This window comes from Amblyomma americanum, chromosome 2 (assembly GCF_052857255.1).
Source record: "Amblyomma americanum isolate KBUSLIRL-KWMA chromosome 2, ASM5285725v1, whole genome shotgun sequence".
In the NCBI taxonomy this organism is placed as follows: domain Eukaryota; kingdom Metazoa; phylum Arthropoda; class Arachnida; order Ixodida; family Ixodidae; genus Amblyomma; species Amblyomma americanum.
In genome coordinates, this window is record NC_135498.1 from 21,505,750 (window position 1) to 21,532,265 (window position 26,516).

Here is a 26,516-nt window from a genome sequence, read left to right on the forward strand (position 1 = left end):
GTATTAAAAAATATTGCTGAAAAAACAACATTAAATAATTTAGGCAATCCTTCTAGCTGCCTTTTTTCTCTTAGGATAGTAACAGGAGCTGTTTTTCTTTCGTTCACGCACGCGACAACAGGTTCAGGCTTCAGACGGCGCTGCGGTCTAAAAGAGAAATAACAATGGCGGATCTCCTAGGTTCGATTTTGAATTCTATGGACAAACCACCAACTGTGGGCGACAAACAAAAAAAGCTTTTGCAGAGTATGTATCTGTCTAATAACCGCGGTACTGTTCGTGCTAGCTGGTACGTGTTTTTACTGTGCCTTTGCTCTTGCTACGCAGAACAGCGTGATGAGCACCTGAAGCGCGAAGCCGAAGAGAAAGAGAAGTTGAGAAAGTTCCGAGATCAGGTGGGTTGCTGTTTAATAGAAGCAGTGTCATCTTTATTGGTTCATAGCTGTGGACTCAAAACGCTTCGATAGAGCATATTTTGCTAATCTACTATGTGTCTGAATAGTGATTCTGAGCTGTTGCGACGTAAGGCTTGGAGCGTCGTTGGCGTATTCTGCGCGCTATAGAGTCGTCAATTTCAGCTTACCATTTTATGTGCCGCCCTCATCCACTGCCTATGGGTAGAGCTAGTTTTTGAGGTTCTTAAGATACTTGCCTAACGCGCCTGTTACCGTAAATGCTTCCTGTGTTATTACTTTCAGGTCGAGGACAAGATCAACAAGTTTATTCAAGACCCAGAGAAACAAAAACACAAGTTCGCGCCAATGTCAAAAGTTCACCGAACAATCATGTAGGTGCAGCATTTATATGGGCTGGTAAACACAACACACTATGAAGTTATTCTGCGTTTATCAAAAGCGCACTCAAGATTTAAGCACAGTGTAACAGCACCGTGGGTGTAGCCAATTCTAGCTGTACCACAACGAAATGATGGAAAGTGCACTGAAAGTGCCTTGTTCTCGTCTAGCCGCTTCCTATGTAGAAGTGTCATTTTTTTCCATTTAAATATTTTGGCAGGGAGCTTGCCTATTTATCCGGGGTTTACGAGAGACGGCATGACCTCTTTTCATGACATTATCAACCATTACATCTTGGGCGAGCAAGTTTGTCCCCCTCCGGCTAAAACGCTGTCCAAAGCACAAGAAACCACGTGGAGACTGCTTCAAATGCGCTCCCTCACGAACCCCGCTCAACTGTCTCTCATGTACCCCTCGCAATACGAACCCCAATGTTTCCACTGTGGCAAACGCACCACTTACAACCACATCTCATGGGATCGTCAGGAAGAACTGCCTCCGGCGGAGCTAGTACAAATCCCTTCTCTCGAGCGATGGGAGGCTGTGCTGGCCAGCTCAGACCTGAAGACGCAAGTCCGGGCCGTCGAGTGGGCCAACCAGGTCGCCAACAGTCATTGACTAACGCACACCTAACACGGCCCTCCGATCAGCGAGCTCTTCTTGACGAAATAAAATTTTTTCCAATTCAATGCAGCACTGTAGCCACGCTCGGAGCAAGTGTAAAATGAGTGGTTTACTTTCATACTTTATTTTCTTTTTGCAGCCATGATGTTGCAGACATTGCCGGCCTAACAGCCTTTTCATTTGGGGAGGAAGAAGTGGATCGTTACGTAATGATATTCAAGAAGGTGAGCTACCGTGTGGTGATCAGGCAAAGCAGCCTCTGCATGTCAGGGGCTTCCTTTTTCGGTTTATTCCTTGAAGGAGTTTGCACCATCGGATGATGAGCTGGCAGCCTACCGGAAAGGAGAAGAGTGGAATCCCGAAAAGGCCAAAGTTGCTGCCAGGGAAAGGGTGAGGACTTGTCTTGCAGTACTTGCCTGTAAATGTTCTGTTCTGCTACTCTGCCTGATGAAGTACTATCATTTAGACTCTATTAAAAAAAAAAATTAACAACCCAGATGCAGATTGCTTAAGTCTTTGCATTAGTGAGCTAACAGTTGCGTTTGTTTATAAAATTTATTTTCTGAAATGTAACAAACGACCCTCACTGAGGTCTATCAAAAGTTGAGCTTTTAAAGGTGGCAGTCAGTTGAAACCCCTTGCTGTGCCCCCAAAAGAAAGCTGTGCTTCTGCTTGAGAAAAGAAGCTCTGTCATACAGTTGATACATTAATAGAAATGGAGGATGATGCTAAGCGTGCTAAATTGAAATTAGTCTGTTTTAATTTTTGTGCTTCTCTAGTAAGCCACCATCATTATTATTTTATTTACTTGTATTATCATGCAGGGAGCCGATGTACATCTTTTCTAATCTTTTGTTGGCCTTTAATTAAATTAACATGTTTGCCTGAAACTAAAGCTGCCAAGTCGCTGCCAAGGGTCTCTGCCTTGACTTGCGGCGAAAAAGTTCGGGGATGGGGCTAGCAGTGTTAACAGCAGGCCTTCGGAACTTGTCAGTATTCATCCCTCTGCAGAAGTTCTGCTGAATGCTTTGAGGCACCTGCTAGGCTTATTCTTAAAATTTTTGGCGTTTACTTGAAGTCTCTTACTCGGCTTATGTCGTAATTTTGCATGTGTTCGACTTCTCTCTAAAAATAATACCCATATAGGGAGCTCTCTGTACAATAAAAAAAAAAACTGAACTTGTCCGTTATTGCCCGTACTTCTCTCCAGGAGCAAGTGTGATAAGTATCCAGCAAATAGATATGCAGTGTAAGGCTGTGTCAGGGTTCCCTTTATGCATGAGGGCTCTTGTAAGACAAAGTGCAGACTGTGCTTCTACATTTTTGTAATAGATTTGCTGGTGAGCCTTGACCTGTCATCGTAGAGTTACTTAATACTTAGCTTTTCAGATTTGAAGCAACAAGCTTTTTCATTCTCTGAAATTCTTATTTCTTGATCACTCTAGGTAAATATAGCTACTTTCCTTTAGACAAAAACAGTGAAATAATGGGAAAAACTCTCGAGCTGCTGTTGAAATGTGGAAGTCATTTTTCTTCATTCATGCAAATATGACTTCTGTGGATTCAAATTTTTGTTTGTTTCTTTATTCCCTTTTTTTTTTTGTGAATGGTATGAATGTTTGAGGGAAACACTAGGTGGGCCAATGTAACGCAAGGCTTATAATGGCTCTTCAGAACCCAGGCTTGTTGCTTTGACTGTGCTGCTTGAACTTAGAGTGAAAGCCCTTCTGCAATTTTTTTTAGACTGCATAATGACATTGTAGGATGCTGTTTGTCGAATAATTTAAGAACTGACTGTTGCTCCTTTTTGGCCTTCATAGTCAGCACAGCTGCATATGTAAAGTCTTAATAGTTGACAAGGAAAGGGAAAAATCGTTGGAAAAGGTGGCAGATGGCAGCTCTTGGAAACAAGCAATGGCTCAGAAAGGCTATCTAACAAGCTGTTTCAACACTGATGCAGTGTGGCAGGACTGTTAGCTGGCACATTTCTACATTGTTGGTGCACTTGGGTATTCAGTGGGGAAAGACAGAGTTGCCATTCCTACACTAGCCTAACCTAATGTGACCACTTTCGTGCTTTTATAGTGCACAGAGGCTTCGTACTGGGGTTACATCAGTTTTGTATGTGTGTGCAGGAGCTTGCCGCTGCAGCACTAGCAGAACAGGCCAAGCAGTCGGGCCAGGAAAGTACACCCCAGAATGACTACCACGAGAAGTATGAGAAACTGCTTGGCCGAGAAAGTGGGAAGGAAGCAGCGAAGATCACTACCCCCAACAAGCAGTTTGGCTTTGGTAATGACTTTTCACATCATTTTGTTCTGAGCTGGAGTGCTCATCCAGACTAGAGCGTGAACCACGAGTGTGCAGTCACATGAGTACAGACCCGAAGCTAAGAAACTATCATATCTTCTCTAAGGAATGCGTCAGATAATTCCAAATGCCGAAGTGTGCTCTGTAATATTTTGGCTGCACCTGTACATGTGATTTCTCATGCACAGTGTGGACACTGGAATGTTTCACATAACTTAAACCAGAATTTTAAATAGTGTGTCAGATCCTTTAAGGATACTTGTGGCTCAATGATTTCATTTGAACTGTCGGAGATGCATGACATGGGTCAGCTGGAAATTTTTTGAGCCTTACGAGACACCACAAGGGACATCATTCTTGTAATTGCAACTTCATTAACAACATGATAAAGGTGTCAATGGGGCAATGGGGGCAATTCCACATAATTTTTGTTCTCAGTAAACATCGATTCTGTGGCTTCTTCTGCCTATAGTCATGTTTGGTTGGCAACAATTGACACATTTATTGCCGAGAAAATATATCGTAATATCTTCATTCATGACATAGCAAAGTATGTGTCGCGGGCCTGTGAAAGCCAAACAGGGGATTGAATGGCAGTGCCCAGTCTTTGAGAGGAGAAAAAAATGCTAACAACAACAGAATACAGAGTTCAATAAGAATCTGGCATTAAGCTCTACATTGACAAATGCAAATAAGACAACCTTTCTTTCATTTGTTCGCGAGATTGGAATTGGAAATTCTCATGCGGAAGTATATTAAAAGGGTAGCTCCAGGGGTGTTTCAAGGTTGCCATACTTTAATGAAACTTATACTGTATGTTTTTCTCTCTTTCCTGATTAATTCTACCATGTTTGGCAGCCATGCAACATTTCATTTTTATTTCTGTGCAAATCGATGTTAAAGTTTACTGAAAGACTGTTTCTGTGGTCTCAGTTCAGGTGATTTCTATGGGCAACACTGCATTTTCAACTTCACAAATATTCCCCACACATTAAATCTGCACCCCACTTTGATAACAAATTTTGAGGCGTTTATTACGTTGTCTCAGACATTTTATGAAAGGGTTTATCGTTTTCAGTCGCTACTTCAGCTATTAAATGCACACACATCTTTCTTCATTGTGATGTCACCGCAGCATCACACTAAGCATCATCCCTACCCATAGACTGTGTTTCGGTTTCGGTTTGTTATCTTCGCTGTTTTATAATGGTTCCACTCGGTACTTTGAAAAAACAATTTGTTGTGGTGGCACGAGGAGGCTCTAAGGAATGTGATCCGACTGTGAATTGCCCTTTAAAGAGAGACTGAAAAAAAATTTAATGAGGTGAAGTAAAGCAGAGGCTTGGTAAGCATTCCATCACTCAACACCCCGCTGCAAGAATTTTTGAGCTAGCTTCGTTAGCACCAAAAATATCAGCCATTAAAAATAACGTTCCCTCTCTCCCCTCTCAACACATACACTCCGGGGTCCAAAAAAAAAATTGGCGATGGTTTAGCTCTGGTTAAACCTGGAGTGACGCCATAGCTACAGCTGGCCGAGTGGAACTTGCTCAGCTGAATTGCAAAGTCAGTCTTTCCCCACTCCGTTTCGCTGGGCGTTCCTTCCTTCATCATCTTCGTCCCACTTGACACGCCACATGCGCACAGCTGTTGCAGCTCAGTTTCGCCGCCGCGCTGCGCCGCCAGCAGCAGCAGCTGCTCCGCACCACATAGCTGGACATGTGATCAGCCACGGCACCGCGCTGCCAGCAGCTGCTCCACACCACGTGACCAATTACGTGACAGGGTGACGAGCCGCCACGCTGAAGGCTCGAAATTCTACCGTAATGTAGCTATCGCTAAAAAAATAAATCAGGTTGATACTGCAGCGCGCCCGTGAATATGTCACGCGTCAACACCTGGTTTGCTCATGCGCCCGTCGGTGCAAAAGCTTGCATACCTTTCACCGCTGTTGTTGCAAGCGCATCGTGGACTCTGGTTCAAGGCGTGACTGCTGCAAGTGCCCACCATGATAGGCTCCAAACGCTAAGAGTATGCCCTATGTAGAAACTGGCTGCCGAATGCCGGTGTAGGCAGCAACGATTCTTCGGCAGACTCACGGGACCCACCAGCTCGCGGGCTGACTACAGGTGACGATGCAGAGACATCATTGCCCCTCCCTTTTAGTCCGACCACTCGTGTCATGCTTGCAGCGAATGACAGCTCTGGGCTCCCTGTTGCTCACCATGATGTCATCATAGTCGTGACATATACAGTTCCAAAAACTGTCACATGCACATCAATTGGCCTGCTAATTTTGTAGAACGCAGTTTTTAAAAATTTATATTGAATCGCTGGCTTCATTCCAAGGACTCGTACGTAGTGTGAATGTTTAAAAGCATTCATTCTACACATTGGCTGCATTTACCAGCAACTCTGAACCCATTTCATCGTCCCTTTAAGGGTAAGTGGCACATAGAAGTTTCGAGCGCATTGTTTCAAGCACTTTCATCTTATTTAGCATGCTGCCAACAACAGTAAACCACTCAAACGGATGTAAAGTTTGCCCAGATACATGTAAAAGACTAAAACGTTTGGCTCATGCATATTTAAGTACAGCAGTCTCAGTGAACAAGGAAAAATTATTTAAGATATGGAAGTATGTCAGCATTATCTTTTCGTTCCACACTGTGCATGATAGAGACTAAAATATATTTTAGAATGTTAATGACTTTGTTGCATCAAAAGGCAGAACAAAAATGGAAACTGTATATGCCAGGTTAAACACTGAAGATCATTGCATAGAATATCTGTTTGTAAATCTTAATGAACAGAGGGCTTTGACAGAATACGTTAAGAGTGCAATTTTAGAGTAAAAAATATTTTTTTCTGCCACTTTATTCAAGTTTGGATGTCAAAAAGTACTTTGCGGTCTTCATTTGGAAGCGAGTGGTCATGTAGCCTTTCATGAGAGATCTGCACACAAAGAATCCTCTCAATATTGCCGTAGCTTGCTTGCAAAAATTGCTGGTGATGATGATACTTGCATTTCATTGTTTGGCCTTTTTTAACTTATAAATGCTCCATTGTTTTCAGTGAAAGTAGCCTTTTGTCATCAGAACATGGTGCAGGCCAATTTCAACTTGTCTTCAATGTCCTTTTAAGAACAATACTTGCGTAAATGGGAAATTACGTGAGATGAGAACCTATGCTGAAAAAACGCGCTTTGCAGGACACATATACTGGCCGCTGTCATTGCTGTGAGCAAGTTTTTGAAAACTTTGGTGCCGTCTTAGTTTTCTCGCAGCTGGTACAGTTTTTAAATTACTACTTATCTGAGTTATCTCAGCAACATTGTGAATGTTTCCGAAAGGCAGCATTAGCACTGGTGGCGTGCCTGTGTTACTGGACAAACAAGAGTGCAGTAGAAGTTTTTTGTTCTTTTCTGGCATGATCCAGAGTTTTCATCTAGTTGATAACCCATTAAAAAAAGGCAGGCTGCAAGCTCATCTTCATCAGTGGGGTGATGAGGTTCGTGAATGCCAGTTTCGTCTGATTGCCTACAACATTTCTAACCAAACCAAACATATCTCAGCTGTTAAAAGCCTAGACGACCTAAACTATGTAATTACATAATGAAGAAATAGCAAGTGCTCTTGAATGCTCAATGTGTCCACGTAAGGGGTATGCGGGTCTTGAGATTGCAAAAAATGTCAAAAAAGTCGGTTTTTCAAAACAATGTTTTTGTACTCAATATACTTTTTTTTTTCGCCTTTCTTCCTGTCCCCTCACCTCTTTCATTTCACGTCTTCAAACTGCCTGCTATCCTTTAATTCCGCTGCCCCAGTTCAGGTGCCGCTGCCATAGTGATGGCAAATGCCAGGGTCAGCAAAAATCTTTTGCTTTCCTTTATGTTTTTATTTTACATTAAACACTTACTACTACTCAATATACTTCATACTCTCTCCGCAAAATATCCATGCTGAAAAGGATCCCAAAGCTCTAAAAAAAATTTTGAGAGTTGCGCGGCTGAAAAACGAAGTGCTAGCCTCGAAATGACATTCAACTTCACGCAGTCGCAATGCTGAAACCGCTCCCCAACTGCGACTATTTCGCTACTGTTTGAGAGCTCCTTTCACACCCTTTTGTTTGGTACTTTCCAAGATAGTATCATATAAGCGCAGGGGACGCTACAGCCATTTTTCTGCGACTTAGTAAGTGCACACAGTTTTCAAGTCTCTTATCTCTCTTCATGATTTTGCTGATACACACTCTGCCTTATCAGCTTTTTCTTTGTTTTGCATTGGGCGATTGAGTTGACCTTGGTACCAATTTATTCGGCAGGAGTAGAGCTGTGCAGTGATGCTATCTTAATGGGTTTTACCTTAATTTAATTAGTTGCTTTCCTAAATTACCAGCCAAACCATTTGGTACATTCTATTCATAGATTTGTTCACTAATGTATTTTCACTGAGGCAAGTGTAAAAGCAGCATCACCACACAAAGTGCATCTTGTGTGATGCAATTCTCTAAATATTTAAGAATTTATAAACATTTTTTAGCTAGCGGCCTGTAACGAAGAGCCCAGTTAAAACCACAAAACTCCTTATAACTACTATTCTAGTTGAGCTATTTAAAATTTCATTGCATATTTGGTCTCTACATGAAAAAGCACGCTTTCATGATAATTATGATGATTGTGCCAGAAATTAAAAAATATATATATTTTTAAGGCAAGCATCCCCTCTTAATAAAGATTGTTTGCATGCACGCTTTTGTCTCTCGTCAGTGCGTGTATGTGTGTGCGAGAGATAGAAAGGGGGTTGGAGAGGTCTTTTAGACAATAACGCCCCTAGTTTTCTACAACTCCACAAAAAAGTGGCCGATTTGAGTATATTTTGCGGAATTGCATATTAGCAGTCACTTTCTCCCTCTCTTTTTGTGATATTAAGTTTATTAAAATAGATAGTGGGAGTACAGTCGATCCCGATTATTTCGAACTCTGTTAGACCAAATTATTCTTTATATCGAATAATTTCTGAGTGCTGTAAAGGTACATTGTGAATGTATTGGAAAATGTATGGCTATATCGTACAAAAAATAGCCGTTGCATCCGATAGATTGAACTTCGGACAACTCCAGTCGACTCGAGAAGCTAGCTCGTGGACCTGCGGGTGCAGTTGGTGTTAAGGTGCTACGTAACTCGCGCAGACACATGACACGGATTTGGGGCGGTGCGCCAGTTGTGCCCACGTTATCACGCAGTTCGCATGTATGATGCGTCGTGCTGCCATCAGAAATTTCGCATGGTTTTCATTGTCTGTTTGTGCGCGGGAGACAACAGAACCTCCCCTCTTCTGTGAAACTCGAAATTGTGAAGTGAGTTGAAAGAGGGGAGAAGAAATCCGAAGTCGCCACGGCATACAAGATTCCGTGAAGCATGCTAAGCACCACTTTGAAGAACAAGGCTGACGTCGGGCTAAAGCGAAGAAGAGACGTGGTGTAAAAGTCAAGTCTCTGCGATGGTTGCAGAACGCGCTTTCGGTTTCGATAGCTTACAGGTCCAATTTGAGTTTGGTATATGTGGGTTCGACTGTAATGAAACGATTGGAATGTGATATTTAATAGTCTGAATACTTTGGCAAGCCACAATCTGGCAATGAACAAAGTTCTGCTGGTGCTTTGACATACTTGCGTGCCCACCCACTCAAGCAAGCTAGTACATCAATTACTGCAACTCTGGCTTCAATGTGCTCACAAGCCTCTATGGGAAGTCAGAATACTGGCACATATTAAAAGTAGTATTACCCTATTTGTTTGATATAACACGTAATTGTTTTTTTTTTTCCTTAAATCATCTGCTTCAGAATGCTCCTCGTTTTTGGAACCAAGCTGCGAATATAGTTTGATTTTTCTGTTTTAATGCGAGAGCGTAAGGAGGGCCATGAAGGCGAAATGTCTGACGGCGTCTCTGTGAAGCCTCCACCTGAAAACATTTCCCTCTCCACCTCCTCCCCATCTATACTTATAGAAGAGAGGAGAGATGATGGTGGTGAAAACTTTATTTCAAACAGGAAAGTTTAGAGCACGCAGGTCCTTGGGCCCCCACACATCCCCACTGCACTCATTCATGTCCCAGAGGCTCATGGTGCTGGCAGCCCAGGCTGCGGCGATGGCTTGCTTGGCCGGGTCCTCGGAGTGCAGTAGGGTCTCCCAAGCGACGTCAAACGAACAATGACTCGGCAAAACAATTGGGGCGATCATTTGAATTGATATGGAGGAAATGCGATAGCATTCTTCTTTCACGTGCCAATCTATTCCAGTTCTGAGCCCATTATCTTTCACTCCCCAAATCTATTCCAATTTTGATTTTATTCCAATTCTGATTACGCAGATTGCGGCAAGTCTTCATACCACTACAAGCAGTGGCGCAACAGTTTAATGATGCCCCACTGCGCTGGCAGGTGACTGTTTCAAACACAGCAACAAGTGGGGCTTGTGAGACCCAAGTCACTCTTCGCGAGCAATGTGACAAGGAACAGGTCCCGCAAGCCTCATTTTGCACAGAGGGTTCTTCGTGAGTTTGTCAGAGCCATTTTCTTCTTAGTCATTTCCATCTTTTTGGAACCATTCTTTGTCTGGCCTCATCCTCCTCTCCCTTGCAAGTGGAGATGGGGACAGTTGACAGGTGGAGAGAGGCAAATCCCCAAATGCCACAGGCAGGTGGAGGCCTCACATAGATGCCAACATCGCCAGACAGTTTTCACTTTCATGGCCTTCCTAATGGTATTACTTATCGCATTGAATTCTTAGTGGCTCAGACAAGAGCAGACCTAAAATAGACAGCCTCCCAAAGAACTATCTGTGCAAAAATGAGGCTGGCGGGAGCTATTCTTTCTCGCATTGCTCGTGAAGGGCAGCCTGGGTCTCATAAGCCTCACCAGTCGCTGTGTTTGAAACAGCCTCCTGTCGGCACAGTGGGACATCACTTAACCACTGTGCCGGTAGTGGCACAAGGACTCTCCGTAATCTGACAATGTGACACATTTTGTCGAGTTGCATAGTCGGAATTGGAATAGAATCAGAATTAAAATAAATTTAGCTAGTAAATGACAATGGGTTCAGAATTGGAATAGATTGGCGAATGAAAGAAGAATGCCGTTGCATTTCCTCCACATCATCCCAATTGATCACCACTAAATTTTATTGCCCTGTTCTCCGAGATACCCAGACCGAGCTCACCCACCAGGCTGATGAGCTGTGAGGAAAAGTCAACTTCTCGTTGACCATGGGCCATCAAGGCTCATCAAGAATGGAAGGTGGTGAAAGAAGTGTGAGGAGTAAGGAAGAGAGAAAAGGACAAACACAGAACTGTGCAGCACGAAACAGCGAGGCAATAAGTGGCAGCGTAGTGGACGCTACTGACACAAAGGTTGCGTGTGTAAATGGACAGGAGCCTTTATTGCACTCGATCCTGTTGCACATGCTTCTGAAGCGTTGCCTCTTAAATAAAGTGAATAACAAACTGAAGACAATGCAGTGTTCATGCTGGCCTACTTTTTGAGGTCTAGCTATAATTTTTTCTTTTTAATTTTCGTGACGGATGAACTCCCCACTTAAATACATTTGTGCAGACATGGCAGTAGTAGTAACAAAATAAGTTTTAGTTTCAAGTAATGCCCACCATCCATTCTGTAGGCTTCCTTTCATTGTGGTATCTTGTCTCCCAGGAACGAAAATGAGCGGCAGGCTGGTGCAAAACTCTTATGGGCTGTATCCTGCTCATTAGCGTGGTCACCATAGCTGGTACAGAATATGCACCATGCATCTTCAATGAGATCATCTAGTCACTATGATAGGGGAGGGGAGGGTGGTAAAGGATGCACCATTCTTCAAATGAAGTGAAAATAATACTAAGCACTACCCGACGCTGAATTGCAATAGCCACCTTCAATTTTAATCGAGGTACCTTTCGGTGCATGTTATAAAAATGAGGTTGTATATTTATTTTGGTGTGTTATATTTCTTGTTGAATATTGTAGATTTTTGTTCTCAATTCACGGAACTTAAAATTTTCTATAGTAGAAAATTAGAGTCCTTAGTCGTGCTCAAGTGTCAACGATGAATGAGGATGTTCTGCATCGCATGTACCATGCCAGCTTGCGTATTTGCTCCCACGCAGTCTGCCTTTTTTTTTGCCTCGAAAAGATAAAAGTCGGAGGGTACTGACTGTGTTATAAGTGCAGTGCTAAGTTCCAGGCCAAAATTGTCAGTCTGTGATGCAGTCTTCACACTGGTGGGAGCAGCGTGGTATTACCCATGTTCTAAGAGAAAGGCCACCTTCTTTGGCTTGACTCTGAAAGTTTGGTGCTTTTAGTGCAGCCAGAGCGGCGCAGCGACACAGGGTTGAAGAAATCCGGAAAGATTGCGGCTTTTGTGCCTCTGAATGCAGCACTCATCGGCTCATTCACTGAAGTCTTTGATGGGTGCTTGGACCAGTACAAATTCTTATTCAAGTTCAGTTTCCGACAGAGCTGTACAGCTTCCCTTTGTGGCCGTACAGCTGTGCTCAGGTGGATGCTAACCAGTAGTTACTCTCTTGAGTGCGTCTTCAAATACTAAAGCATAGCAAAAGTCATTTTCAGCGCCCACAGCGCCTCAGATTTGTAGCAGTCGTAATATGATGCTCACATAGCTCATCTGCCTGTCTGAATTTTAATTTTTTTGCAACGTGTTGTTTATCTTGTTTCAGTGCCCAGCCAGAACAAAAGGGATGTCAGGACCATCGAACAAGCACTGGCAGACATCCGTGCCAAGAAGAAGCAAAAAACTGATGGCCCTAGTTCAGAAAAATCTGAACAGGAATGATATATTTTTTTTCTAGAGAGCAAAGTGGCATAGGCAGTTAATGCATAGTTTAGCTGGGTTCATGTGTCCTTACCTCTGAGTGCACTGCTGACTGCTTTAAAGCACAGTGCCTGTTTTGTTGCAGGTATATTTTCAACGCACATCGTCATTTGACAGCATAGTTTATTACTCATGTTTTGTGGACTGCACGTAAAAGTATCTCTCTGGCCTTTTATAATTCTCTTTCGGAGCGAAATGTTGCAATGAAAATGCTGAAGACTACACCGCAGTGAGTGGCTAAAGTTAACCAGAAGTTCAGTCGAATTATTGTCGTGAAAGTATGCATTAATGGCTATTTGTATAGGCGATGCACTGCAGAGCACATTTTTCTTTGTTTGTGTTGTGTTCACAACTTCTGCTATTTTTCTTAGGCTATACTGGTCATCATTTGCAGCAGTACAAAAGGCACTAAAAGTAGCCAGCTGGCCGACTTGACTTCAGCACTTGGCTGCAGTTGACCTTTCCTTCATGCGCATTTACTTCAAGCCATAGCATTCTCTCATCAAAAGAAACAGTAAAACGAGCTCTTGGGAGTTACGGAAATTGTGTGTTGCAAGGATGCATGCATGCTTCAGGTGTCACCGAAAACCACGCAAGTAGGTCTAACACTGTTGGAGGCTTTATTCGAAATCATAATTTGAATTGAAACTCTTCTCACAGACTCTGTAGAGCACCAAACTCGCATAAGGCCATGCGTTGGGGGTACCGTGTTTTGTTTGCCAATGGCTGTACAATCCTGCCTCGTTAATATGACCCCCATTAAAGGGGCTCTGAAACACCTTCCGAGGAGAGGACATCAACTTGCTCAATCGCAGCATTGTGTTGTCATTAACACCTGAGCCAAATAATACACTTCTACAAGCAGCAGTGAACTAACAATCACGCGAAAGTTGGCGAGCTCTTCCCGGCGACTTTTCCATGCTCGCACCCTGCTCCGTCGCTCTCATCTACGTATACATGTTGAGCGATGGCTATTGGTTAGATTCTTTCAGACGTCAGGCAGCTACCATGGCCGCGGCCAATAAGCCGCTCAGCTCCGGCAGGTCGGGAAGCTCCCCCCCGGATGTGGGGCCAGCAAAAGAGCGCCGACCTTCCAGCGTGCAAATATTGACGAGAGGAGAGGGAAAGGTGCGAAGACGCTGAAATTCAAATTTTGACTGCAGATAACTCTGTTTCTACAAAGCGCATTAAGAGATTCTTCCTGGACAATATTCGAGAAGCGGCGTGCTTTCACATCCCAGGCATACCGCAACTTTATTAGAGCACCTTTCAGAGCCCCTTTAATATATATATCATATAGGTAATACAATTCCTATACAATTATATATAGAAATTGTGGAGAGTTTGCTTGGGGTTCAAACTTTTTTATTGTATCTGCACCTCGTTAATATGGAAACTCGCTGTCCAGACAGTGGGCAAAAGGAAAATAATCAGAACCCATTGGGGCCCAAGTATTTTTGTCTCGTTAATATGGATGGTGATGAGAACAAGAACTTTATGCTCTAAACAGATGTTTCATTTTCTGCATTTTGAGTGCAAGGTACCATAAAAATGAAGTGAAAAAATGCAAATGACTGAGTGATAGCCTTTTTCTTTTGTGGTTTCATGCCTTACAGTGCAGTGTTGCCATTATCTGAACCATATGAATGGCTGTGAAAGAAAACCCTGCAGCTTGTGCCACGTAGAAAGCCACACACATTCAGCCGTTGTCAACAGGGCAAGCTGATCTGTGGCAGCGATTTGTGCGATGTGGGCAGTCGTGGTAGGAGTTACCGTATTTACACGATTGTAAGTCGATTCGACCCCCCCATATTGCATGTTGGAAAAAAACAAACAAACTTGGAGGTCGTTTAATCTTGGCCTTTAAGAGTATAACGCGATAGCATTATCCGCTATCGGCTGCTGCGTAATCACTGTACTACTCATCCATACTTTCGCCAACACTTGCGCCATCGTCCTCACTAGCGCTGCCGTTGTGATGCTGCTGCGGTCCCACAGCACGTCGTTCAACGTCATAGTGCAGAGAAATCCTGCACTTCGCAAGCATCCGCACCATGACATCGCGTGGAACAGCTGAAAATTTTTGCCTCCCTGTAGCTGCCACACGTATCACCCATTGCAAACGTCCAACTTGCGGCCCAGCACGCAGTTGTTTGCTCCTTCGGCGTAAAGAATGACAGCCATCTTGAATGTAGCCGTGAACAAGCACCAGACGCTTACCGGACCCGGAGCACGACATTAAAAACTTGCAAAACGCAGCTGGTAGTTTTCAGATGTGTCAGAGCCAAAGAGAAACTACGCGTGAGTGCCGTCAGCTACCGACACTCCGCGGCACTGCTGCCGCTCTGAGTGGCGGTGCCGCCGCATTTGGAACAGCAGCCCTTCCATCAGCTATCGACACTATTTTGAGCACCTCGGGCCACGCCACATGTCAGCAGCCATAGTCTGCAGCCACGTCTGGGAAGTGGGGAGGGGGTTGTTGGTTTGCTGCATATCGACAGCCGCCATAGGCCGCATAGGGCAGGCAGGGGGTGCTGGTTCTGCACGTTGAGATAGCAGCCAGCACCAAGAGCGATGTGACAGAGCCACGCAGCAAAAATGCAACCACGCTGTAGCATCTCCAATATCTCGTTTGGCTCTCCTTTATTGAAGCGAAAGCTTCACTATGCTATGTAAAGCTGCTCTTCGCATGTTGCTAAATTTGACTTTCCCAGAGCCAGAGGTCATGCTTTCGCAATATTGAGGTGTCCGCGGAGTTGTGGAGATCTGAGAGCTAATGCGCCCTTTCGTTTCGTCAAAAACATTTCCTTCCCTCAAAACAGATGCTTTCGCATTTCTCCAGGTAAGCAGACTTAAGTGCCCTCAGTTGTGTTTTGCCTCCGTCAAAACACGGCTGCCGCAGTCGGGTTCGAACCCGGGTACTCTGGCTCAGTAGACAAGCGCCTTAACCACTGAGCCACCGTGGCGGGTACTTATTACGATGCCAAGCCGCTGCCACCTGCCAGGGTGGCAGGGTGGGTGCTCTACCTATCCAGTGTGCGGAACACACAGTCTTACAGATGCCAAGCCACGTCTACTTGCCCGATGCACTATAGCTTTCGCCCTATAACCACGTTCAGCAGTAGGTAAAGCGCACCTAATTTTTTATGGTGCCATGCTTTAATTTCGATAGTAAGTCGACTTACAGCCGTGCAAATTCCGTAGGTCTTTTAGCCATAGGGCACCATCAAGTGTATCACGGACTACTGGGCTTGTCAACCTGCAGCACATTAGTGGTTACTATGACGACGGGCTTGTAGTCCCCAAAATTATGTGTATTTGAACTTCACTGCCCACCACTACGCACAGAAGCGGACTTTAATCATAGCACTTCTGGCTGCATTCACGGCGAAATCCGTGGGACGAGTGAACCCTCCTGGCAGGTCACGTGGCAGAAACGCGGCACTGGAGTAATAGGCTGCTGGCGTTCATTAGGTTCAGTGGCGTTGACGTTAAAAATGTTGTAGACTGTTTATTTTGAGGAAAAAAATGGCGCATAACTGGCTCCCTGGGTCAATGGACACTACAGTCTCGCTTTGAGGCATGTGGTGGTGTTGTCTACCTGCAAAAAACTGTGCTTCCACACAATACTTCGTGCTTAGCAATGCTAAACCACCTGCCGTTTCTCTCATTTTTTTTCCTTTCTCGAATCGTTATTACGGAAAACTTGCTTATGGGCAGTTTTACTCTTGAACCAAAGTGTCCATATTAACGAGGCGTAACTGTACATGCTTTTGCAGAGCCTGTCTTAGCCTAGGGCCAGATTCACACTTCTGCATTTTGTATATAGCTCAGTTAGTGACTGGTCATAACATTTGCAGGGCATGATCAGTCCTGAAAGCCAATAATTTTGTTAAGCTGCAGCCAGTCACTAACTGATGTTACAAGCAAAAAGTTTTGTAAATCGAGCCCCTGGTTATTATAGTGAACCTTGCTTAGTGCCCGTAGGGGAGTTTTAAAATTATTGGTGTGCCTCAGAAATTTTGCCACCAACCTAGCAAACACTTGGGAAAGAAAAGCTCGTCAACAACCAGTTATGTTCAGACCTCACCTGATTCTGTTACCAAATAAGACGAAGTGTCTAAACTAATTCTCTTTCTACTGCGATGCCTCTCGTAGCCCATGGGTTGGGAGGGATGCCAATGCAGCTGGTATGACAAGCTGACGTGTAGTGAGCACCTCTAACAAACAGTAGCAGAGAGGGAAGGTGATGGGAGAGTAAACATTTTTGACACAGGTGGCAACTGGCATCATAGCAAATAGAAAGGGGTAGTTGGTTGCATACTTTTTATGTGAACTTGACAGTGCAGCTTAGATTTGCTAGCATGGGCACTTTCATAAATGTTGAATTAAACATTTCGGAACATTAGCTATGCTTATATGTGACATAGTGGAAGAATGTGCTCAGCTAGCTAGCTTGTTAGAAGCAATGCAATATGCCGTAAGCTTTGTTAGCACTTCCTTTTTGTCTGTACATACAGAAAGAAAAGCAGTTATTTGTGCTGGCTAATTATTATGTCAGCAAACATTACAAATGCGCTCTTTTGGAATCCTTTCACAAACTGTTGAAGTGCTGTGGTGTGATCCAGCTTTTATCACAAATCATGTACATTGCACAGAACTCCTGTAAATATACATGTTTGATCTGGCATTGTTCTTGTTTATTTCGCAGTTCATGTACAATTTGAGTGGCTGTCACAACGGGCACAGTTCCCCGAGACACTTGTATTTTGGATGTCTGTGCTTGAAGCCTGTCCCAAAAGTGCCTTCCAAGCATGCATAGACTCAAACCGGAATGAGAAAATCTGATGTTCAGTGTTCTCATTAATATCCAATTTTTCTTGAAAACTTTGTAGTCAGCAACACTAATGAAAACATTTCTGCAGGCCAGGAGAAAAGCTTGAACTAATATTTTGATACCCATCATTCCTATCATGTTGCATAGTATGGGCTTTGCTGATGTGTTTAGTGCAGCATTTACTTGCATTAGTTTAAATGCCTCTGAAAAACTTGTGTAGGTTGTTGCATGCGGGTTGTCACTTTGGGACCAGGGATTTGTGATGTGCATGTTTTTCTGCCATGTCATGTCTTGTTGCAATATTTTTGCGTAAGCCTACAAACAGTTGAAATCAGTGCAGAAATGTGCAGCCCACTCAGGCTTGCAGGCGATGCAGCTGTGTACCCAGTCATTGGCAACATTTGGGTCTAGCATAATTATAGCCCGTGCCTGTATTCTGTGTCCACTGAAGTGGACTTGTTCAAACAGGAATAGCCTAAACTGGACACACTCTCTTGCTCCAAAAATGGAAAATGCTGCTGCTACTGTCTCTGATCATATTACTGCATAAATGTTCCAACCACCTTTAAATCAAGGAGAGCAGAACATCTGCACTTTTGAATGCCTTAACGTAAGGTATGTTTGTCATACAAGTTTTTTAATTATTCCATTTTGCATCACAATTATTGATGCTATGGTAAGTACAGTTTCAACCAAGGTGATGCAATAGGAAAGTCAAGTCTGCTGCAGTCATGCAGCCAGCCATAGCCTTCACATTCGGGGCTCCTGAAAACCGGCACGGATTAATTAAGGGACACTTCAAGAATACAGGCCGAAGCAGCAGCACGCTACAATTACTGCTAGGTTGCAGCGTACTGCGCTGTATGCCGATGTCATGCTGTGAGGAATGCTACCCATGCCATTTGGTAGGTGGTTGTTAAACATTGCACAGCCAGCCAAAAACAAGTCATATGGGGAGGAATAAGAACTCTGTGTGGAAAGTTACAGCATGTGGGCCAGCCTTTGCAAGCCTTGCCCTCTTAAAGACAATACTTTTCCTTTATCCAGGCATGCCAAAGTCTGCCCACACGACAGCTGAGACCTGGCCATAACCAATAAAACTTGCCATAAGCTGTCATGCGGGGGCCGATTTTCTCACTTTTTTATAACTACGCTTCAAAATTGTCATGGGGCATTCTCTCCTGTGCTCTCCTTCACAACGTTGCACTCCAGGCTGCCTTCTAGGGTACTTTGCACTTGTGAAGGGAGCACTAGGTCAGCTAGTACTGTTCATCTTACAGTTTACAGTAGCTGCTTGACGGGCTTTGTCAGGGGTAAGTGGCATCATCTTGTGTCATTAGCGGCAACTACCATGTTCACCTGCTTCCATAAAGCAGATAGCCTGTGTTTGAGCCACAAGCGATGTGTTCGTTCTCAAGAATACAACCTATGGTCATGTAGCCAAGTCAGACACCACAAATGAGCACAAATGCTAGTGATCATCCAGTGGGTGAAAAGAAGTAATGATTTTCTTTTGTAGTCTTGCTTTATTGCATCCACTGATCAGAAGCAATGCAGTATGCCTGCAAAATATTGCCAGAATTTCCTTTGTCTTTTTTTCTTCTGGAGACATTTCACACTTTTTGAATGCAGTTAGTTATTCATGCATGCTGAAAAAGCTCTCATATAAGGAAATGCCTTTGCGTCTTGGTGACTGGCATCATTTCAGCTTTGCAACAGTCAAGTTGTGTGCTGCATGCTAGCATTTCCTTTGAGTCTTTTTTTTTCTTCAAGACTTTTCACACTCTTTGAATGCAGTATTCATGCATGCTGAAAAACCTCTGTCATGTAAGGAAATGCCTTTCTTTGCATTTTGGTTACTGGCATCATTTCAGCTTTGCAGCAGTTAAGTTGGGTGCCCCTTCGTTTTAAAACGAAGTACACAAGTCCTTTTGTTATTGAACCACCTGTACAATACACAAGCTAGGCAACGAAGACACCTATGTATACTTGTGCGTGTGAACACAATTTTTGCAGTTAATTTTTGTAGCATGTGTTTGGTTGTTCACACATTTGCTTTGCTTTTGAGTTCCATTGAATGATGCATGCACTGTATGTGAGCAGTACAGAGGACACCAAATCTCGGAGGGAAATGTGCAAGTGAAGTTGTTGGCTCGAATGTAGAAGCTGATCACAACAGAGAAGTAGATAAGAGCCATTCGCATTTAGCCTATATATGTATATATATACAAATTTGGCCCTCAGGATTGCTCTTAGAAAAAGCTTAATGCAACAGTATGTTCCCGGGATTTCTGTCGCAGGTTTGCCAGTGCTGTGACTGGCGTGTCGAAGTCCTTGCACATCTGGTTGGCACTTGCTCCTGGAAGAGAGCAAAATTTACAATGTTAGGTTAGATGTTTCAGCATTGGTGACTCATGCAAAAAAGCAAAAAGCTGTTTCAAAGCTAAATTGGCATTAGGAGGGGGGGGGGGGGGGTAGTGTTCTTAAGCTGGCAGGCTCCTTGATGGCTTGTGTATGGGTTTTTGGGGGTTTGCCATTCCAAAGCGACTGGGCTATGAGAGACGCCGTAGTGAAGGGCTTCGGAAATTTCGACCACCTGGGGTTCTTAAACGTGAACTGACAGCGCACAGTACAAGGGGCCCCTAGCGTTTCGCCTCTGACCGCCGCACTGGTATTGAATACGAGTCTTTCGGGTCAGTAGCCGGGCACCATAACCACTGAGCCACCGTGGTGGCTTTTCCTTGATGACTTGGTAATTCAGATACTTGGCCTGAAAATCTAGCAATGCAGAATGTCTTTTTGAAGCCTTTACATTTTTTAAAAAAAAGGGAGAACATATGTGGGAAGATTGCTTCTATGTGTAGATTTATGCTGAGTAATATGAGTGCAGTTATCTAAAGTGGCTTACCTGCTGTGAACTGACTTCCATATGGAAATGCCGGCTTTATATCCATGCCCATCGCACCATGCGAGCTGTTGAGGTTGTTGAAAGTGCTTGAAATGAACCCTTCAGTGTTTCCGATCATACCACTGCAAAGAGAATGATGTTCAAGCATTTAACACTGCATGGCTGTTTGAGTGAGACGCGTTTAATTACTGAATGTTTTATGCATACACTGTACCATTCTCTTGCCAGAAGGCAAGTCCCCAGACAAGGCATAAATTCAAGAAATTCACAACTACGTTCCAGTTCATAATCTCCACCTGTAAAGGCATGGCGTCCCGTCGCCACTTGCCATAAACATAACTACTTTGCATAGCCTCTACCATTATCTGCATGGTTAGGCCCATAAACATGGCTTGATGGTGACGTAGCACTCTGCCATATAAAGCCTTTCGTGCTAACGTCTTCGGCTGTTGATCCACGCATTTTAGAGCCACCTCTAGGCGCCCGTTCCCGGGTTAAGCGACGTGCCTCGGCGTAGAAGCGCAACGGAGGGTGAAAGACGGCGAATAGAGCGCGAGGAGGAAAGTGGAGAAGAAGGGTGCGGCGGTAGCGTGGGCAGGTTGCGCGGTGGCTACCCGATGACGTCATCGATAAGGTATGCGTCGCTCGCCACAGATGGCGCCAAAATAGCACGCGCTGGCCTTTGGCCCGAGGCGAGGTTTATCGGCTGCAGAATGCTGTGCGCTGCCGAAGTCTGAATCCAGAGCCGCCTCCGCTCACACTGCGTGTTTCGTATGTGGTCGCCTACGGTTCGAGTACCGCAGCAGGTGCGCTCAAAAATCGCATTACCAAGAAGCGTAATCGTCGGCTAATTTTTCCTATTTGTCTCTCGCTTTCAATCCAGATTAAAACTACCAGACTATTCCTGAAGTACCTTTATCATATGACGACCTCTAACTTCATAATACCGTGTTATTGTTGACCAGGGAGAAGTTTGCAATGTTAATGAGGTGTCAGTCACGTATACGACTACAGATCTGGTTTCATATGTGTCAGTTTGGTTATCTTTTCCTATGTAGAAGGAACTAGAAATGCTTCGCTTTTAAGTTGGCTGGTACCCCTTGCACCTTTCGGCCACGCAAAGTAATCAAAGAAAAAACTTGAGGGGACGCAACCTCCGTCTTAAGGGTGTGACGCGATAGGGTTAATGGCGATATATGTGGAATTGGGATTTAGCTACTTTACATTTATAGATCGCTGGGAGGCCTCATACCACTCCAGGCGCTGTGTTGCAGGAGTTCCTGCCCTGCGATGGCAGATGCTTCCATTGGTGAGACCCATGTTGCTCTTCCCGAGTAACTTCTCACGACCAATCATTAATTTAACTGCCACGGTGGTAAGTATGCTCTCAATCTGGTGGGCAGGTTGTGATGACGTCACGTGGTCTAGGGGGCCCACCTTGGTTGCCGGAGCGGGCGGTTGCTCCGGTCGCGTTGAGGCTTTTTCAAATGGTCGACGGCGCTGACGCTAGACAATTTTTGTAGCGAAAGCTACATTAGCCACGAACTCGCAGTTTCGCCGTACTCTCATCGCGTGACGAACCACGTGACCAGCCACCTCCGCCATCTGGCGTGACGTCAGACGAGAAGTCTCGCCGTTGGCGTGACAACTAGCCAGACAACCAGAATAACCTGGACTTGCAAACAAGATTAACCAAGCTATGCCTTAGCTTTCGCTACGTATATCCTGGCATAGCCGAGCTAAGCCACTGCCAATTTTTTTCCGACATCCGGGTACTAACGCTCTCGCGTTAAAAAGTTTGCTGACAAGAGACGCGAAATGCTGTGTTCAACTACAGCAGAAGCGCAATTCCTCCGATTGTTCAAGGAACCCCACGTATTCGAACCTCTCCCCCTTCTATATATGTGTGGTGAAAATAGAAATGGCTGTAGTTTAGCTCTGGTTAAACCTGGAGTGACGCGATAGCTACGGCTGGCCGAGTGGAACTCGCTCAGTCGAATTGCAAAGTCGGTCTTCCCTAGACGTGAATTCACTCTCCACTCCCCCAAACGCAATTCCGCCGATTGTTCAATGAGCCCTACGTATTCTAACCTCTCCCCCTTCTATATATGTGTGGTGAAAATAGAAATGGCTGTGGTTTAGCTTTGGTTAAACCTGGAGTGACGCGATAGCTACGGCTGGCCTAGTGGAACTCGCTCAGTCGAATTGCTCCGTTTCGCTGGGCGGTCCTTCTTCATCTTCGTCCCTGGAAGTGGATTCACCCTATCCCCCCCCCCCCCCCCCTCGGTTTCGCCGGCAGCTGCTCCACACCACGTGACCGTGGCGGCGGCGCCACGCTGAAGGCTCCAAATGATATAGCGTAATGTAGCTATCGCTACAAAACATTGAGACTTCAGACCATGCAGCAGTAATGCAGTGCGTAAATGAAAAGCTCCTGCTTGGCGAAGCTTAGTGAATTAACAGACGACACCTGGCATTTCTTTTAAAGGGGCTAATTTCTACCACTAGGCAGTTCATCCCCATTCCATTAACCGATGTCACACTTAATTCTCGCTGATGTTTTTTTTTTTGCTAATTCCTCTGCTAAGTGCTAGCATAATCAATACTTCGGTTTGTGCTGACTGGCTCTCATCGAATAGAATGCGGTGCGGCAAGAAAAAGCGCACAGACTGCCTATGGAATCCCATGTTTCTGCGTGCCCTCTGTCCCCGCCGCGTCAACCGTCAAAGGTCCTTCTACCCATATCATAGCACTTTAGTACGCGCGGAGACGTTAAACCGCAGTCGGCCTGCTCTGTTCGCACAACGACACTTGACACCACTGCAGCGAATGGCGGCTGTCCTAGTGGCGCCACCTGTTGTGCATTCCTCACGACTATAAGCATCATGTCCTCACGCGCCTACATCGGCGGTTCTTGTCAACTCGGCCTAATCACCTGTACGCACTCGCACCTCGATCTTATCGTGCTTGTCGCTCACCCGAAGTTGTCCGAGGCCACGCCGAAAGCCGCGTGGTGGCCGAACATGCCAGTGGCCGATGCCGCCGGCGCCTCGGTCCTGGCGGAGAGCGCCGAGCTGACGAGTCCCGCGGCCGGAGACCAGGTTGCCATGTCGTTGGCCGCGCTCAACGCCGGGATGTGGAAGTCCGGCACGCTCAGCGAGGTTGGACCCCCCGTAGTGCCTCCGCTGCCGCTCACTGTGGCCCCGGCGCCGCTCCCGGCCAGAAGACCGTACACCTGCGGGCGAGTCGAGGGAAGCTGGTCAGGAGGCTGCGCGCAACAACAAGCTGCTATTACAAGCCTCAATGACGCCATGAAATCGCAGCACACAAGCGTTTCCGCATTCCGCCTCAATCGAGCCTCGCAGCCGGACTTCGATTCCGTGAGCTTATGTTCGGCAGCAAAAAGTCATCCGCTGGCATCTGCAACGAGTGCAGTCCGTGTTTCTTAGCGATGTGCAACTCAGTAATCTGAGCTTTGTTTCCCGGCATCTCGAAATAAGCGACACCGATCACGTCAAGTGTGTGTGTTCAATAACGTGCTTTGTTCACTTATTCATTTTCGTCATTATAGTTGAGTGCGTATGGAGAAGGCTCATTAAATTCCACGCGATACGGCTCGACGTTACCTAACGAAATCATAAACGAGCTGATATTTTTCGTTAAACTTTGGATCAAGTTAAAGCATACTTTCAATAACTTTGGAAAGGACGACGGTGAAGTTATACATGAGATAGTTGTATATGAAGAGGCGGTGAGATACAGTTACATGGCAATAAAGATCTTTTTTAATAACAAAACAAAAGCACGGGGCCGAACTTGCGGAAAACTTGCTTTGCCAGTTTGATGGGCAGCTACCATGAAGAACCACTGTTTTCACTAATACATTCCCAGGTTATAAAAACAAAGAGCGCATCATTTCTCTTAGAACAGCACACTAGCCCAGTTGTAGACGGGCGCTTGTGCCCGCGTCTCTCGAGGTACAGCAGACCAAAGCGTCTCACCTGTTGCGACAAGGGGCCCCCGTTGATGCACGATTCGGTTGAGTACGAGCTGTATCCTGACTGTGTGACTGGGTTCGACGGCGCCAGTGACTGGTGTGACCGGTGCCACGCTGACGCATCTGCAGTGATTAGATGAGAGAGATCAGATCGGACGGAAATTTGATTAAACACGAAGAAAGGTTAGCAATGGCGCTGACGAGGTAAAGGGCCTAAAATACTTCGCAGAGCCAAGTCTGTGACGCTGCCCTTTTCTTGGCAATTCCGATACTGATGAGGGCTGTCGAATCGAAAGCAATATTTTTTTTTCGTACTGTCAACTAGAGTAAAGGAAAAGGGAAGAACGGAAAGATTAATTTAAAACTGACTTTCTTGTAACAGTACGAGATTTTCCGCGCAAGCGCGGACACCCATAAACTGGCCGAGTCCTTTCTTCGGAGTTCTCAAAGCGAGCTTCGTGTAGCTATCAACTCGAAGTCCTCGAGATTATCTAAGTAATCTTCACGGAGCACACTGAAATACTTCACCAATAGCTAGTTTTTTTTTGTTTCTTTCAGAAAAGGTCCTCATTGGTTAATTGAGATCGATTTAACCAAATACGTCGTCACAGCTTCTGTCCATCCTAACAACTTTTTGACCAAAGATAGGCAGCTTGACTAGAGATGCGTTAGAAAAAAAAAAATGCTGCACATGCACACAGAAGCGCGCAAACTGAGAACACTCCTCTACGCCGCTGCGCTTGTTCCAAGACCGACACGTGTTGGTTTCGCTTCCAGCCTCGAAGGCTGCTGGCTTCTGATTTCTTTTGCACTCTGTCCCCTACTCCTGCCTGCCTCAAATGCCGCACTATTATGCGAGTTCGCCTCAACGAGCGTCACCAACAAGTTTCCCTTCCTTGCTTCATTGCCTGTAAAGGTAGTTTCACTGCATTTGAAGTAGCATTGCTAGAAAGCCCAACCAACGCATTGTAGGCACCGGTTTGGCAGCAGCGGATATGACATTCGGTTGCTTTTGTTTTAAAATTACATAACATTTACACGCATCCGTGCACAATTCCGTCACATTATGACGCGCGTAAATGGGCTAGTTACGCGGGAAACGAGGTGCAAGGAGATGCAACAAGAAAGAAAGACAGGTGGAGCGAGGAGGTGGCAGAGCTTATTCGTGCTCTACCCATGCCACGTACTGAAGGAGCCACCTAAGTATATGGGATTTTTGAGTAAATGAAAGGCGCGGTAACTCTCTCACTTCTCAGTGGACACCTCAATCGAGCTACTCCAGGAAGTGATGTGATAATAACAATAATAATTGGTTTCTTTTGGGGGGAATGAAATGGCGCAGTATCTGTCTCACGTATCGGCGGACACCTGAACCGCGCCGTAAGGGAAGGGATAAAGGAGGGAGTGAAGGAAGAAAGAGGTGCCGTAGTGAAGGGCTCCGGAATAATTTCGACCGCCTGGGGATCATTAACGTACACTAACATCGCACAGCACACGGGCGCCTTAACGTTTTTCCTCCATAAAACGCAGCCGCCGCGGTCGGGTTCGAACCCGGAAGTTATGTGCAGACATGAGTTTGGGGAGAGGTCCTGCCGGTCTGCCAGCTCACTGGCGTGTGCATCATGCTCGACAGGCGGACGAAGGAGTCGCCAGGGGTATAAAAAAGAAGACGTAGGTAAAGCGCGAAGCAGAAGCAGAATTGCGACGACAAGCAATACAAAGCTCAGAAGGATCTCAGGCAGCGGGAGCAGGAGGACCTGAAGAAACTGCGGCAGTGGAAACCCAAGAGCGTGAATGGCGGAGTTCTAACGAGCAGCTACAAGGAGAAAGCCGGGGTGCGCCAAAGAGAATGCATGCGTGAGTGGCGTGTACGGGAACGTGTGAACCGCCGCACGAACGACACAATGCAATGCTGTAGGATGAAGTATTATCTGAGCCCGCGAGAAGCGTCAAGCACTTGTAGGGTGTTCGGAAGCAATCGCATTGTACCCATGTGACTGGAGTGAAATACACATATACTTTCCACTCGTGTTGGTTTAAAGGACGGCTTGAGTGATTTCTGGAGTTGCATGTAACTCATTTTAAGAGCGTCTTTTTCGTTATCTTGCCGTGATGTGTGCGCCTAGAGGACAACAGTGCTCACGGGACTACTTGTAGGCG

General features: G+C 45.3%; 2 protein-coding genes across 2 annotated transcripts in view; one reads left to right on the plus strand and one right to left on the minus strand.

Annotated features, from left to right (window-relative positions):
- The first annotated feature begins 121 nt into the window (after window positions 1–121).
- LOC144120751 (sperm-associated antigen 7 homolog) lies at window positions 122–17,304 on the plus strand. Its single transcript, XM_077653416.1, has 7 exons — window positions 122–246; window positions 328–395; window positions 699–787; window positions 1,558–1,642; window positions 1,719–1,808; window positions 3,554–3,710; window positions 12,460–17,304. Exons 1-7 carry the CDS (start codon window positions 165–167, stop codon window positions 12,573–12,575), a joined length of 687 nt encoding a protein of 228 aa, XP_077509542.1. The 5' UTR covers window positions 122–164; the 3' UTR covers window positions 12,576–17,304.
- Window positions 17,305–19,583: 2,279 nt separating this feature from the next.
- The window catches only part of LOC144119579 (segmentation protein paired-like), a 29,970-nt gene continuing 23,037 nt past the window's right edge, over window positions 19,584–26,516 (minus strand). The window contains exons 6-9 of the mRNA XM_077652158.1: window positions 24,361–24,479; window positions 23,338–23,594; window positions 20,360–20,481; window positions 19,584–19,810 (exon numbers count right to left, since the gene is read on the minus strand). Of these exons, the coding sequence (XP_077508284.1) occupies window positions 19,704–19,810; window positions 20,360–20,481; window positions 23,338–23,594; window positions 24,361–24,479 (605 nt within the window). The 3' untranslated portion in view covers window positions 19,584–19,703. The remainder of the gene's footprint in view (window positions 19,811–20,359; window positions 20,482–23,337; window positions 23,595–24,360; window positions 24,480–26,516) is intronic.